General features: G+C 45.6%; 3 protein-coding genes across 6 annotated transcripts in view; 2 read left to right on the top strand and 1 right to left on the bottom strand.

Annotated features, from left to right (window-relative positions):
- Nucleotides 1-11,411, top strand: part of GCHFR (GTP cyclohydrolase I feedback regulator) — a 16,227-nt gene extending 4,816 nt beyond the window's left edge. The window contains exons 1-3 of one of the 2 annotated variants that reach the window (XM_019519021.1): nt 2,355-2,452; nt 2,576-2,670; nt 10,603-11,411. In XM_019519021.1, the coding sequence (XP_019374566.1) occupies nt 2,369-2,452; nt 2,576-2,670; nt 10,603-10,801 (378 nt within the window). In that variant the 5' untranslated portion in view covers nt 2,355-2,368 and the 3' untranslated portion in view covers nt 10,802-11,411. Of the gene's footprint in view, nt 1-2,354; nt 2,453-2,575; nt 2,671-10,602 lie in introns of those variants that run through there. The other variant, XM_019519022.1, reaches the window with a different exon arrangement.
- The window catches only part of DNAJC17 (DnaJ heat shock protein family (Hsp40) member C17), a 42,538-nt gene continuing 34,005 nt past the window's right edge, over nt 7,601-16,133 (bottom strand). The window contains exons 11-12 of one of the 2 annotated variants that reach the window (XR_002097692.1): nt 12,382-12,871; nt 7,601-7,821 (exon numbers count right to left, since the gene is read on the bottom strand). Coding sequence is in view for 1 of the 2 variants with exons in the window: in XM_019519016.1 (XP_019374561.1) it covers nt 12,749-12,871 (123 nt within the window). In the remaining variant the exon portion in view is untranslated. Of the gene's footprint in view, nt 7,822-11,478; nt 12,872-16,133 lie in introns of those variants that run through there. The other variant, XM_019519016.1, reaches the window with a different exon arrangement.
- The window catches only part of CUNH15orf62 (chromosome unknown C15orf62 homolog), a 9,467-nt gene continuing 6,211 nt past the window's right edge, over nt 12,878-16,133 (top strand). Inside the window, exons 1-2 of one of the 2 annotated variants that reach the window (XM_019519018.1) lie at nt 12,878-15,348; nt 15,769-15,929. In XM_019519018.1, coding sequence (XP_019374563.1) covers nt 15,865-15,929 — 65 coding nt within the window. In that variant the 5' untranslated portion in view covers nt 12,878-15,348; nt 15,769-15,864. Of the gene's footprint in view, nt 15,930-16,133 lie in introns of both variants that reach the window. The other variant, XM_019519017.1, reaches the window with a different exon arrangement.

Here is a 16,133-nt window from a genome sequence, read left to right on the forward strand (position 1 = left end):
GTCATCAGCTTACTCGAACAGGGTGCTCTCCACACCCTCATCCAGGTCGCTAATGAAGGTGTTGAACAGCACCGGCCCAAGGACTGAGCCCTGGGGGACTCCGCTGCCCACACCCTCCCAGGTTGACATCGACCCGTCCACCACCACCCTCTGGGTGCGCTCCTGGAGCCAGTTTGCCACCCATGTGACTGTGCATTTGTCAATGCTGCAGTCCCTCATCTTGCCCACCAGAATTGGGTAGACACTGTGTTGAAGGCCTTCTGGAAGTCCAAGAAGAAGACATTGACTTCCTCCTTCCCATCTAAGCTCTTTGTTACCTGGTCATAGAAGGAGAGCAGGTTAATCAGGCAGGATCGGCCTTGCACAAACCCATGCTGGTTACACCTCAACTTCACTTCCCCTGCAGGGCTCTCACAAATGTGGCCCTTGATAATTTTTTCAAAGACCTTGCCCAGGATAGAAGTGAGGCTGACTGGCCTGTAGTTGCCAGGCTCTTCCTTCCTCCCCTTCTTGAAAATAGGGACCACATTGGCGCTTTTCCAGTCCTCAGGGACTTGGCCTGAGCACCAGGAGTCCTCGAACAGCCGTGCCAATGGCTCCGCAATGACACCAGTTTGTTTGGTTTTTGGTTTTTTTGTAGTCTTGCTGACTCCAGAGAAGGCCATTGCTGAAAGGTACTGCTTCCTCCTCCCGATCAAGTCTGCCATAGCAACCAGTTCTTTTTCAGAGGGTTAGAAGGGACCTCAGAAGTCATCTAGTTTAATGCCCTGCAGAGATGCAAGGCTCATTCCTCCTAAACTATTCCAGACAGATACCTGTCTAGCCTCTTCTTGAAAACCACCAGAGAAGCAGCTTATTCCACTGTCCCAGTCTGGGATAGAGGAGAACAGTTTTTTCCAGACTTGTCTGGAGCAGTAAAATCCTTTGGCTGGGCATCAATGAACACTTAAGTCTTTTGCAATAGTTAGGATGGGCTTTGTTGTTGCCTATAGTGGTGTAGCAATAGCTGCACAAAGTGCCATAATTTGTGGTAAAGACTTCCTCGGGGTACAATATGCCTCCTCCCTCCCCAGTTGTAACCATTTAGAATAGACTGTAAAACAAGAGGTAAAGAAATGAGACTGCTGCTCTGGACTGTGACTCAGGCTTCATGCTGATCAGTTAGGCGTTGCTCCTCAGTTCTCTTGCCTTAAAAAAGAAGCATGATAATTAGCTGCTCTGCAGGTGTGTGTTGAAACTTAAAAATTGTCTGTAAAGCATCCTGAGTTCCATGGATGGAAAATGCTACAGGTAGGTGAAGTATTATCAAGCATTTGAGGAAGGTCATTATTCTTCAGGCTTCAGCATCCTGCTTTATCAAATCCAGTCTGTCTGCTGCCTGTAGCTTCTGCTGTGCTGGAACTCTCTTCTAGAATAGTTGCCTTCAGGTATGGTTAAATTAAAACACAGTTGCCTCTTACAGCTTAGAGGAACAAAGTCTCTCTTTGTTATACTCCATATAGTTTGTTGTAATGGCCTTGTAAAAATCCAAAGTGATTGTACAGTTCAGGAATGAGATTTAACCTAGTTGGTCCTGTCCATGTTTTAAGACTGACATGCATTCTAACAGCATCAAGTGTGCTGTGTTACAGTGTAGTCTCCCAATATTACTGTATCGTCACTGTACTTAGTCTAGTTTGGGGAGCTTTCTAGAGCAGGGAATGTCTTATAACAATTATGTATCTGTGGCATCGTGTAACTGCTCTTTAATACAAAGCAAGCACTGAGCTCATTTGTACCTCTGTCTTTCCCTCTGGCTCACCTACTTTCCTTGTATTTAAAGGGAGCATGACATTTCCCTGTACCTGACTTCTGCCAGACAGTCCAGATAACTCTCTTCTTCCTCTCCGCTCCCCAGAGGATGTTTAGCAGTCAAAGAATTCCTCTAAAAGGGATGGATTATTTATGAAATGCATCTCTGCCTTTCCTTGCTCAGCCAGCAGGGGGCTCTGTTGGAACAATATGCCTCAGGCTCACACTCCCACTTGGAGAGGAATTGGCTTTCCTTCCACCTTTGCTTTTTGCATGTGCACAAACACCACTGCTTTTTTGGTTGCCAGGCTCTGTAATTGGGCTAAATACCACTTGGAGCTTGGCTACTATATAGTCAGTAGTATCAGATAAAGACATGTCTGGTGCATGCTATCTTTCCTGTCTGCTGTGACACGTGCCACCTGTCATCTTCCCAGTGTTTCCTTTCCTGTATGTGCTGCTTTTGTACCCAGAGCCTGTGCCTGGCTTCAGGAATGAAAATTGTCAAGCCAGTGCAAGGAATATGCTTCCCCCAAAATTCCTTTTGCCCAAATGTTAATTTTCTGACTAACTACAAATGCCTCACTGCAAGGATTCACTCATGGGGCCTTGGTTCAGCACTAGCCAGCTGGATGACAGCTGTGTGTTCACCCTCCTAGAGGTATAATGTTGCCTTTTTTTTTTTCTCTTCTTGGATTAACCTGTCCTGTGTGGGGAAGGCTAAAAGAAGACCTGGCCTAGGGAACTTTTTCTTACCTGCTGAATTGTCCATTTCCCTCTGCAGGAGGTTGGCCCCACGATGGTGGGAGATGAGCATTCTGATCTGGCTCTGATGAACTATCTGGGAGCCACTAAGAGGAACATGCTGGGGAACCATTTGTAAGTACCGCTGGCCTGCTGCTTTCCTCCATTCTTCTCCTTGCCGCCTCCAGCTCTCTTGCTGCACTTACCCATCCCTTGATCTAGACTACAAGGCTTTCTTTTCCTGAGACTCTCACCGGGGCCTTGCCTGTGTGCAGTGTCTCTCCTGTTGGTGCAGGGTCACCATGCTCAGAGGATAGTGCTTGGGACCTGGTTGTGCTGTGTAGCCTCCTGGTAAAACTGAAATATGGGACATCCGTAGTTCTCAGAAATCCTCTGGAGAATACCCACTATTCAGATGACTGATTTTGTTTAGATAAGTGAAAGCCAACATCTTGTGAGGTGCAAAATATAAAACCAGAGCAAGTTTAGCAGGAGGGTCCTAAATACAGGCAAACTTAAGAGAACACTTTGTTATACAGTGCCAGTTGTTACAAGTTGGTTATTCCAGTGGCAAACTTGTTTTGCTGAGGTTGCCATAATTGAGGATGTATCTTCATTGGCAGAATGACTATGAGGTCTGCAGCACTAGATTAGGGCTCCAAATCCCTTTGGGGGCTGTGGGCTTGTAGCTGCCATAGCCTGTTTTTTTTGCCCCTAGGATGAACTCCAGTGACTGTAGTAGTGAGTACTTTGAGCACTCAGTAGTGTCCCTTTAAATATGAATTGTGGCAACTAGGGGTGCACCGATAAACATTTTTTGGCTGATTATTAACCAGCCATATCAGCTGACACCAATCTGATTGCTGATATGCAGCCTGACAACTTGGAAAGTCTGGCTGGTAAGTCTGGGGGGGGGAAGGGGTGTGGTGGAGGCACACTGAGGCCCCTGTGGTGAGTTAGGGAGTGGGGCAGGGGCTGTCCAGCCGGGGAAGGACAGGGCAGGGGTGCGGAACAGAGCCATAGGTGGCTTGTCTCGAGGGGGGTGGATCCCACTGCTGCGTGTACTCTGGGGGAGGTATGGGGAGCATATCCCCCCAGATTTGTGCACAGGGCAAGGGAGCGCTGCCCACTGAAACCTCTTCCTGGTGGCGGGGCTGGGCCGGAGCTGCACTCAGGGTGGGCAGGCAGAAGGCGGTGCTGGGAGGTTACAGGGTGGGCTGCAGCCACCCAAAATTTGCTGTAACCTCCCTCCCAGCACCACTGTCACACATTCCAAGCACAGTCCCAGCCCCAAGCCCATGGCAGGCATCCTGCCCTCACCCTGCACATGCATTTAGGGGGCACAAGCCCTCCATGTCTCCCTTGGGGGTGTGTGCAGCAGGGGGAGCCACCCCTCCCCACCCTCCTGGATGAGCTGCCTGGGACTCTGTCCCATGCCCTGCCCTGTGCTGGCTGGGCAGCACCTGCCCCAGCCCCACTCCCTCTCTCACTGCAGGGGCCTTGATCTGCCCCTCCCCTACTCCCCTTCTCCCACACAAAGGTACCTTCCAGATTCTGTTCTCCACGGTGCTGGGCTACATTCCTGGCCGTGTACATGCTGCAGTTGCATGCATGCACGTGGCATTTATTGGTGACCTTATCGGCCACATTGGCCAAAAAAAGACTATTGCTGGTAATGTCAATTTTCCTTTTATTGGTTCTGATATGACATGGACTGATGTATCAGTGCACCTCTAATGGTATTGGTAGATCAATGGTCAATCTTTTGGCCCTGTGGACCAAATGAGTGGCTTGGGGCCAATTTCATTGCTCTCCCTGCTGCCAAATTTTTGGACCCATGGGGAGCCCCGTAGGCCAGATGACCTGGTACCGGGGGCTGGATCTGGCCTTTGATCCAGGGTTTGAGCTTCTTGAATTACAGCAGTCTTTTATCTCCATCCCTGGAAGCTTAAGTACAGTGTTGACAAATATTTGGCTCAGTAGCTGCAAGCAAAGGATAGTTATTAATGGCTCCACATCAGAATGGTAAGAGGTTTTGATTGGAATTCCACAGGGGTCTGTTCTGGGCCTGCTGCTGTTCAACCTGTTCATTAATTATTTGAATGTTGGCATACAAAGCTTCTTGAGCAAGTTTGCAGATTACATGAAACTGGGAAGAATCGTGAACAAGTTGGAGGATGTGAGCACAATTCAGAAGGATCTTGACAGATTGGAAAGTTGTGTTAGATCTAGTAGGATGAAGTTCAGTGTGGACAAATGCAAAATGGTACACCTTAGGAGGAATAATCAAAAACACAGATATAAAATGGGTGATACCTGACTAGATGGCAGCACGATGGAAAAGGACTTGAGAGTCTTGGAAGATCACAGACTCAATATGAGTCTCCAGCATGGTGAAGCCACACAGAAGGTGAATGTGATTTTTTTTTTTTTTTTTTTTTTGGGCTGTATCAGTTGAAGCGTTAATTGCAAGACACAGGGAGTGATAATGCCTCTCTACTTGGTTAGGTCTCATTTGGAGGGACTGAAAGGCTGAAGGAGAGACTGATGGAGCTAGGCATGTTCAGCTTGTGGAAAAGGCACTTCAGAAGGGACATGATAGCAGTCTTCAAATACTTGCAGTCAGTATGAGCTGAAGTGCTTTTGGCAGATGGGGAAGTTGAGGCACTAAGGGGGTTAAGTTACTGCCTACATCAGAGGCTGGGGCTAGTATGTGGGAGCTCCAGGCTGCTCACTGTGAACAGACCATATACTGCCTCATCCATTAAAGGCTGGTTACCGTCACCATCCAGTGGGATTTCACCTGGGGTAGGATGTGCATGTGTCCTTAATTGAGAACCATTCTCAGCATATTTGCCAATAATGGTTGCTTGAAGTTTCCTGTTGAAGTCTAGTAATGGTATCCAGCTTTTTCACTTGTAGAGCTTTGGAGAGGTCAGAGCACCTCACAAGTATTTATGTAGACAGTGAAACTGAAGCAAAGGAAGGGAGTGTGTCCAAGATTGCACAGCAAGTCCCTGTCTGTCTATTGGATCTCACCAGCAGGAAGCATTTCCTGACACTGAGTTGAGACCTTTCCCTTATCTCTAATTATACACCCACTGTGTATATAACCCCCCTACATCTCCACTGTTCCCATTCTTCAAATACTTACAGGCTGGTATCATGGTGCATGCCCTCTGGAGCTCAAGTAGGGTATTGTGTTTTTTTTTTTTTTTTTGATCCTTCCTATAAATGAGTGCATCTGTCGATGTCTCCCCAGTTGTTTTCTTGCTTTTATCTGAAGTTCCTCTTGGTAAATAGCACTTCCAGTATGGAAGTATCCACTCATGAACACAATACCAGATGCAGTGTCCCCTGAGTTGCACAGCTATTGCCTGTCACCCCCAGTTCTCTAGTTCAGTTCCTGGCTCTTCTTGCTGCCAAGTAACACTGCAAGCTGGCAGCCAGGCAGTTCTTAGGGAACACAGTGTCAGTTTTCAGATCTTTGAAAGGCTGTCATAAAAAGAGCTGGGAGGAGGGCATGGGAGGAGAGGAAATTCTTTTCCCTTGTCATGGAAGATGGGACAGGAGGCAGTGGATTTAAACTGAAGAAAAGCCCATTTGGATTGAACCCCAGGAGAACCTTCTTAACTATTCTATGAAGAATGGGATAATGGAATAAGCTGCCTAAAGAAGTTGTAAAACCCTAGTGAAGGAGATTTCTTCAGGGATAGACTTGAGGTTCCTTCCAGCTCTGTGATTCTGTAATTCCATTTATCCATCATCACCCCATGGTTGCTGGTGTCCAGGTTTCTCCTTTTTATTGAGTACCTGACCCAGTGCCCACTGATCTCAACAAAAGCCTGTTTTGGCTTCCTGAGCCTTTGCTTGGACCCTGAGTGTGTGCTGGATACTGTTCTCCCAGGTGTATGAATTTTACATTTTTCTAGGTGGAGTCTTTCAGTGCTCTTCTCTGTCCGTGTTTCTGATATCTCTTGGTTCCTATGTACCTTGATTGCCCACCCTGAGGTTGACACCTGCTCCCATTTTAGTATGACTTGCAAAGTGTTATTGATGTGCTGCTTCCACTTTCACCAGAGCTCTCAGCCACTTCTTCCTCTTTGAAAAAAATAATTAAAACAGCAGAGGGGAAGCAGTTAGACTTCTGTTGAATGGAGCCCATGTACATCTTTGAGTAGAGGAGGCGTGGGAGGAGGGAGAGGCGTCAAACAGAAGGAGCTCTTCTCAATTCCACCCTGCAAGCTGCAACTTTACAGATTGTCAGTGCAGCTCCAAAAAGCCCACTTGCTCCCACGCTGGCAAACCTGAAACCGAATCGGTTCTGCAGAATGCAAACTTGCAATTGGGGAAGGGGAGGTTTCAGACCCTTAAAAAGAGAGGACCTTCCCAACGTGTGGTCCATCCAGCATCTGCCGGCAGATTGTTCTAGGATCACTTCTGCCAATCATAACTGTGCCTAGCAGCAAGATAGTGGATTTTACCAGACTCTGATTGGTTTTTACAGCTGCTATTCTGAACCATGTGGGTGGCAGTGAAATTGTCATGAATGTCAGTTTCAGGCTGGTGCCTGTGAAGCTGAGGGGCAGACGGCTGAATTATGCATGGGGACAGAGGATCCTAAGAAAAAAAGGAGGTTTGTGGAAGGATGAAGTAGAGAGATGCTTCAACCTTAAAGCAGCAGCAATGGTTTAGAAAGAGAAAAAATCCTTCTGGCTTCCAACAGCTGGGGAGGACCTTCAGAATGGTAAGACACCTGCAATTGGGAAGCTGCTGCCAAAAGTTAAACCCCAAAGTGTGCTTGTCTTACAGCATCCTTCTAGAAATACCAACAGCTGGGGTAGCAGAGATGGGCGCTTTCCAGTGGTGAGCTGCCCTGGTGGTCGATGCAGGTGATGGATCCACCTTCTTCCCTACAGCTTTTGATTTTGCCTTTGCCTTTGCTTGGAGGCAAAGGCAATTATCACCCTGCCTGCTTGATAGGTAGCATGGATTGGATGGATGCAGGATAATTTACCTTCCTGCTTTAGCAAAAAGCAGCAGCTCTGTGTTGCCTGTGTTTTAGGGTTTGATTGAGCAAGAGGAGGAGGAGAACCCAAAGACAATAACTCCTTGGAACACATCTAGGTGTGCCCAGAGGCAGACTACTGCATTCCAGAGGGATGGCCCCGTGGAACCAGTTTGGAGCAGGCTGAAACTCTGCTTGAAGAGCAAAGCTTTTCTCCAAGAAAAATGAAGGGTCTTTTAGTTGCACTCGGGGCCCACAGGATTATCAGTCCACCAAGCCTGTAAAACAGAGTTTTGCTCTGTAAGAGATCCACAAAATCAATCCTATATTTAAGTTGTAAGCCTGAACAACACATTCCAGCCTGCTGCCTTTTGATATCTGTCAGAGCTTGCAGAAGACCTGAGATGAATGTTCTGAGGGTGTGAACTGCCTTCATTGGGGTGATACCTCTCAATTCTCTAACACAACATTCAGATTAACTATTTGATTGTCCCTCTCCTTTCTTATAAGCAGTCCTATTATGCTGGTGTGAATGGCATACCATTTGGGAGGGTAGATCTCAAATGGACAGTGTGTGGGGAAGTATCACTGCTACCCACAGCAGGCCTGTAGAGGCAGATCTCTGGGAACATCTAAGTATCATCCCCAGCATGCAGGAGCCTAGTCTTTGGTGATGAGTATGGGGACAAACAGCTTTCTCCCTCACTTCTGTGACTGCTGCTTTTCCAACTGCATGCAAAGAACACATTCAAGCATTGGTTACAAGTGGTCACGCCACTAGGCTTTCCGATAATGGCAAGGTGTAGCAAGTTGGGTTTTGTTTTTTTTTGTTGTAGGTTTTTTTTTTTTTAAGCGAAGGCAGATATTCTGCTTTTGTGTGTATCTTGATGCATTAATGTAGCCCTGGCCTTGGGCATAACCAAGCTGCAAGCCTGAGGGGCCCAGTAGAGTATTGGTGATATTTTAAACATCTGCACAAACCAACCACTGGGACTTGTCTCACTTTAGTATCCTAAAGGGCAGATCTTGGGACTGCACTGCTCTTATTCTTTCTTCCCCTCAAGCCTGGGCTTGTTTAGGTTCGAATCCCTGGTTCATTGTATAATTGAGGCATGCCTTTCAGTGGGATTTTTTGGAAGGCAGAGTGGATAATGTAAATTAACATAACTAATTTATAAGATCAAGGTTTGTTTTACAGACACCAGGTGAAATGATCTCTGCCGGCTTTTAGCCAGGAGAGAGAGTTTACAAACTCCAAACAGACAATCCTTACCAAAACAGGCTGTGAAACACTAAGGGTTGAATATTTGCTACAAATACTATGTGGTTCTTGTGATTAAAGAATCAATGGAAGCCCTGATCCTACCTAATCTACCAATTTTCGTAGGCTTCAGCAAGTTACAAGCCATCTCTGCCTCAGTCACCTCCTCTGCATATTGGGAACATGTGAGCTGAAACTGCACATGGGAAGCCTCTTTAAAAGCACTAAGTTCATAGCCAGCTATAATAATACATATTATCTTTGCACCTCATCTATAATTACAGCAAATTATAATGTATCTCAGAAACAAAAATGTCTTCAGCAGACTTTTGCATCTCAGCATTATTGCATATATTAAAAATAACTACCCCACTAGTAATGCTTTGCTACCTGAACTATAACAGTTCTGTCTGGAAATTTCTTTGGGCACAACTATAGCCCAGAACATGCATTATGTTAATAACTGAAAGTCAGAAAATGTATGGCCAAGGCTCAGTACAGTTTTAACTCTGCTCCCACATCCAAAGTTATTATCAGCTTGTCTGGTGGTATGAGTCATACCCAAGCTAGAAAGCTTATTAAAATGCACAAATTATACCCAAAAAATGACATTAAAGAAACATTTAAGGTTTCAAAGTCAAGTGTGTTCTAAGTTGGTAAGCTTCCATATACAACCATGATTTAGCCCCTTTGTGTGTGTGAGAAGACTGTGATTCAGTGCAGCTTGGACCAGCCAGTTAGTGCCAGTTCCTTCAGGCCTGTGTTTAATCTCAGTCTCCCTATCTCTATTTCCAGCTCCAGTCTATCTCTTTATCCCAGTTTTCACATGTAGCCACTCCCTTCTCTTCCTCCCCCCACCGGTCTGTCTCTTGTCTTCCATGTGCATTCAGGTCAGGCTACTTCCACCTCCATGCTGCCTGGGGGCCAGCATGGAGAACAGTCACATGGCTCTTGGGTCCTCTAACCAACCTCACAGCAGTCTGGAGAATATAAATGAAGGTAACTCCAGTTCAGCCCTCAGCTTATTTATCTAACAAGTATGCATTGAGCTAAAGTGAACTTGATTTTTGAAAGGCCTAACACAGCTGAATTTGGGATCCTCTTCACAAGGATAGCAAAAGCTCATCCTTGATAAATGGTAAGCACTTGTTCCAGAGCATGGGTGTGGGGAGAGGTGGCAGGTAGCAGGGTTTCAAGTAAACTGTAAAAATGTTTAACATGAGCAAAAAATATCTCTCATCACCTTGGAAACGCCTGACTCATTTGTACTGAAATGTTCCTAAGCAATCCAGCCAGCTAGGTGCTCTGCATGAAAAAGCTTTGGCCTCAATAATCAGCTATTAGCAACTGGAAATAAAGTCTAGTAATGGGAAATGACAGGTAGCCTAAATTGCCCAGCTCTGTTCATAATTATATATGCACATGCACTTTCCAATAAGGTGAAGATTCAGAGGTATTTTTTTTGATGAAGCCCAAAGTGGAGACAGTGGGGAGTTCAGCTGCCCATTTGATGAAGCTAGTGACCCATGGCTTTAGATGATTAATCTTTGAACCACACTCCAAATTTTAGACAGCTTTTAGTTCCTGGCAAACTTTCTCCTCAGTTTGGAACTTGTGGTTATTAGCTTGTCTAATATGATAAGACATTACATACTTGCTGGGTTTTATGCCAGTGTGGGGACACCGGGGTTTTGCATGGGTTTAGAAGGTGTTGCCAGAATTACAGGGTCCCTCTGGCAAGCAAAGTTGTGCCTCTTCCTTCCTCACCTTTGTTTCTTTCCCTCTTGTTTGGCTGCAGCTGGGAGTATTATGTAAATGATGCACCCCGGATCGTGTTGGACAAGCTGGAGAACTATGGCTATCGAGTGGTCAGCATGACTGGGGTGGGGCAGACACTGGTCTGGTGTCTGCATAAAGAAGACAACAAAGTTCCATCGGGGCAAGACATCAATGTTGATCCCGTAAAATTACAGCCTAGAAGTGAGCTTCCCCAGTGAGAATCTCCTCTATGTCCCAGTTTCCAGCCACGCTCAGGGGAAGTGCTGCATAGTCAAAACTTCACATAATGGAAAACTGCCATCAATGCCATTACATGAGTCCCAAGGAGAGGTAGGTTTGCCCATTCAGTTCTGAGGATAAGTCATACATGGAGAATGAATGGCCCCAAACTGCATCAGTCTCGGTGGTACTCTGGAACACGTTTACAGTGTTAATCTTGTCCTATGCAAGTGTTTGAGTGAGGTCAAGTCCTGACTTTGTCTCTGTGGAGCATGGAGTACTAAGCTTCTTGCTTAGGAGACCACGCATAGGGGTGGGCCAAGCATGGGCCACTTGTTACACAGTCCCCGGAACAGTCAAAACAAGAGGCCAAACAATACCCCTGTTGCTGCTGTTTGAGGAAAACCTCTCCTTGGGCATGTCCCCCCCACTCCTAAGATTAAGGTTAGGGATGCACCGATAAAGATTTTCTCGGCTGATACCGATAGCCGATGATTAACTAACCGTATCAGCTGATGCTGATCTGATAATCAATCTTTAGTAACAGTGAAAGCCATTTTAAACTACTGACATAAATGCAAAAACAAAAAAAAGGTTTATTTAACACATGCATGAATGCAGGCACGTGCCTTCTGCCTGCTCCAGCCCTTGCTGAGGAAAGTAGTAACCACTTTATTCCCACGTGTTGCCCACAGCCCCGCTTCCTGCACAGCCCAGGTGTGGGGGGATGGATCCTTGCATGGACAGTAGCACCAGGTGTGTTTGGAGGCCCAGAGCATGCCACTGCCTCAGAGCTGGTGGGCCCAATGCAGCTGAGCTCCTGCGGCCACTGGGGAGAAGCCACTTTTCCAAAGGAGCCCATTGCCCAGTGCAGCAGAATGTCCCTCGCGTGACATCTTACCCAGCCTGTGCACAGCCCAACATCTCTATGGCAGCCCCAGTGCTCAGGCCCCTGCTGTGTGCACGGGGTTGCCACAGCAGTGGCAGCAGCAGCAGGAGCCAGTAATGGTTCCTTTGTTGCTGAGTGCAGTAACCTGTAACCACTCCCCAAGCACCTACTCCTGCTGCTTGCCAGGACCTGTAGTCTGTTGTGGGCTCAGGCTGGCAGCAGGATGCGAAGCCTGGACTACGCTTACCACGGTACTCCAGGCACGTGACCATAATTATCGGCTACAATGACCAAAAAAGCCAATAGCTAATAATGTCATTTCTCCTTTTATTGGTGCCTATCAGATAGATAGCCGACTGAAATATCGGTGCACCCCTAATTAAGGTTTCTGTGGTCAGACCCTGTCATCCCCAAAAGAACCATTCCAGCATAAGTGGAAAACTGCAGAAATATCCTTGGGCAGTATATCATTGAAATAAGGCCCTGTGAATATTTCATGTATTGGCTATGTAATCTTACCAACTGCAGGTCACTGATACATTGACTTAAGCTGTATGTATGATCAACTACTGCTGTAGGTGATAAACTAATAAAACTAATAAAAAGGTAATGTAAACAGCCTGACTCCTTTCCATGGGCCACTCTGAATTGTCACAGCTGTGTCAGTGAAAAAGTTACCTAAACACTTACTTCCCATGTGAAATTCCCAGACCTAATCTTGACCTCAAGCAGCCACAATGTCTTGGAGTCCTTTCAGCTGGTACCTCAAAAATTAGGTCATCAGCTATGGTGCAGCTACCATAAAAAAAAAAGACTAAATGATATCTGTTCTTCTGCCTTTTCCTGACAAGGGAAGAAGTTATGTGAGAGCTGTGCAGGCTTGAAAAGTAGTATGCCTTCAGCCCTGCCCCAAGAAAAGATTCCTATAGCCATTTTTCTTAAAAAACAAGGTTTATTGATTTAAATTAAGAAAACATTTTTTTAATGAAGAGTAGGGGTCAGGAAGAGGAAGGTGGAACAGGGTGGGGGGGCAGGGGCAGGGAACTACTTCCCCATGCTAGGTATGAGACTCTTCTTCATCTTCCCGCTGGAGCTGCTCAATCAGGTGCTGTCTCTCGGCTGCTTGGCGCATCCGCATCATCACCAAGCTTTCGTAATCCCGCTCCGAGAGCACAGAACCCTACAGAATGAGAGTGAGAGAGGACCTAGGTGGTCAAAACCATCCTATATCCCAGGCTTATGATTCCCAGAAATCCTCCTCATTATTCCATGAGACACCCCTATGACATTTTGAATGGAAAGGTCTACAGCTGTTATTCCAGCACCACTAGGGCAATAGACTAACAGAGCTATGCCCCACATCAGGTTAGAAGAGAAATTTGCTACTGGAAGTAGCCAACAGACAAGTGTCTGCACTATGATGGATATCCTCACTGGCAACAGCAGCAGAGAAAAGGCTGGAACAGCGTATGGAGATTAACTCCTTTTCCTTCCCTCTTCCCATCCCCTCCTCCCAGGTTCTACAGCCTGTCCCACCATGTCAAGGCAAGGCTTGGTGGGGTGGCATAGAGAAGCTTGTATTGCTATCACTTCTGCCAAATGTGAGGAAGGACTTAAACACACTGGAATTCAGCAAATTCACAACCATTGCAACACTTTTAAACAAACAGAAAGAAACAATGCACTAGGCTGGTACATTATGATGGTGTCTTAAAGGGGCATGGTTGACTTTATCTGGTCAATATTTATGCCTGCCCCTTGCTCCATTTTCTTAGTTTTATGTGGTTCTTCTACACAGAAGATTCACACAACCAACTGAAAGTGATAATGTACAACATACTGTCTAATATACAAAGGGACTAAATGAAGGAGTCTTCTCTTTCAGTTTCCTTCAAGCAAAGGAAAACTATTTCAGATGTAAGGTATTCTGAATTAATGGCATCTTTCACAGTGATATTTGTTTTCTGTTCTTCACTCAAGTTTTTACTGCTAATGCTGGATTTATTGTTCTTGGTCACAGAAGTACAAACCATTTCAAAGTAAATCTGGTATGCTAAAAGACACTCTTCTTTTGCTGCATTTCTGAGACAGCCTTCCCTCAAGAATTAAACTCTTGCCATTTCAAATACTGTCCAAGTACAATAAAAGCACACTGTGTAACTCATTCAAGTTCTATAGCATCATTAGCATCTGATGCCAAGCATACCATGCAATTAAAACCCTGGTGCAGTCTTGCGTATATCTTGCCAGTTACAGAACCAAAAACCACTGTAAAATGTAAGCCTCCCTAAAGCGTGTTTACTCAGAAGTGACTATAAAATTAGTACCTGCCAGATCTGCTCCCATGTGTTTGAGAATCCTTTGCTTTTCTGACAAAAACACATTTGTATTAACAGTGAGGAACCACTCTAGTGATGATAACTCAAGCCTCAGTATTTAAGTCCAAGGTTCAGTGCAGAATCTTTAGTATAAATATTGCCCCCCTCACTTCAAGATTTATTCAAGATACTGCAAAGCTTTGAGACATTTGTCTTCTTCACTTGATGCTCAAAAGGTAAAAAGCCTTCCTGACAAAAAAGAAACTGAAAATGAAGAGAGGAAATTTCACCTTTATCAGATATATTCAAAGCTGTCCAAACCAATACTGAATGTGGCTATGACAGCAAGGCATGAAAAACCTCTTAAAGCAAAACTAGGCACCTGCAAGAAAGTCAGCAGGTGTGAATTCCCCATCACATCCCAGGAAGGAGGCTCCTCTAGCTGAGGGATAATATGAGATACCAGGAGGATACAGAATCTCACAACTAACTGAACTCTCAGAATGGGAAGCTTGGAGGATGTTACACTGTAAGCAGTATCTTAGCAAGTAGATGTATTAATAACCTTTTGATACCATGAGACAACAGCAAGGATGTAGTTAATACCTAAGACAGGCCATACTTGGGCCAAATAAAACCAACTGTCTGCAGATAAACTAGGATGCTTCCCAGCTAAACCTGAAGCCCTTCTCCAATGAGCACAGATTCCTTTTTGCCATCTGCCTGGCTTGATTAATTAGCCAGCACGAGGCTCTTGCATGTGAGTCACCAATACCAGAATGTGTTTATCTCTACCTCGCATTCTAGTGTTAAAAATAAGAGGCACAACCCTTCCCCTCCATCTGTGGATCTCAGTGACACAGCCAGCTCTGTCAGAAATATCTTTAGGTAGAGCTATAGAGGGAGAATCAAAGTGCTGCTGGAGGGAAAAAAATCATGTTGACAGGTCCCTCAATTCAAGTGCCTCTCAGGAATCTTGCCTTCTCAGGCAGTGTGGGCTGATGCTTCACCACTCTGCACACCTACTTCCTGCAATCCTGGCAATTACCAATAGTGTAAAACCCAGTTTCTGACGTGGCTGACTCAGCAAGGGCTTGGCTCAAAACAAATACATATGCACAAGGAACTGCAGCCTGGGAAGCAGTGACAAGAGACGGAAGAGAAGAGAGATGAAGAGAAAGAGATTTGGTGGATTTTAACAGCCATTTCCAAACCAACTTAGCCCTGCCTGGAGTTGCTGCTGCTAACACACAAGCAGTGTCTAGTGTGGTTCTCTGTACCAAGTGCTTCAGCTACCTCTCCTTTCTACCTGCCCAACTCTGCCCTGCTCCAATACAAGGTAAGTCCCTGTTCTAAATTCATTTTTTCTAATGTTTGCTCATTTCAAATTCCTCTCCAGCTATTTCTTTCACTGTCCTCAGTGTGAATGGGCTAATGGCTCCCCTTCCTATCCACCTAGTGCAGTTTTTGTATTGTGCCTTTCACCATGAAAGTGCCTGGTTACCATGGCATCAAGTGCCCTTTTGTTCTAGATGTTGGGTGAATTTGTTTTCATTATGACTGCCTCCCCTTACTGCTCTTCATTAGTTTAGATCTGCAGCACAGATCAATACACACAGATCCCACATTCCTTTCTATACTAAAAAGGTAAATTTCCATATAAAGAAAATGGGCTACTGACACCTTACCATAAGGATGTGGTAGGGATGAATTTGTATTTCCTATAATACCAGCCTCTTTTGATTTCTTTACCTTCCAGCTACCAGAGTTGGAAGGTAGGAGACTGTTCCTGACTGGGTTTTCGCTAATCGTTCCATTAGAGTCCTGAGACTGATCTACCTTTCCTCATCTCACCATGGATACTTGGCGGAGAGGATCCATTAAGTCCTCAACGTTCTTCAAGCGTTTTTCACTCAGGAGGCATAAAAAGCTGGGCAATCAAGTCATCATCTTGAATCAGAATAGCAACACAATTGACAACGATGGGCAGTACCACAAGAGGGAACTAAGGGCCCTTGCAGGACAAGACAGGGAATCTGGTTGTCACACCAGACGACAAAGCCAACATATTTAATAACTTCTTTGCCTCTGTCTTCCTCAGTAAGGACCAGAACTGCCACCTCC

Source organism: Gavialis gangeticus, unplaced genomic scaffold (assembly GCF_001723915.1).
Source record: "Gavialis gangeticus isolate Ggan-Ray unplaced genomic scaffold, GavGan_comp1, whole genome shotgun sequence".
Classification (NCBI taxonomy): Eukaryota; Metazoa; Chordata; order Crocodylia; family Gavialidae; genus Gavialis; species Gavialis gangeticus.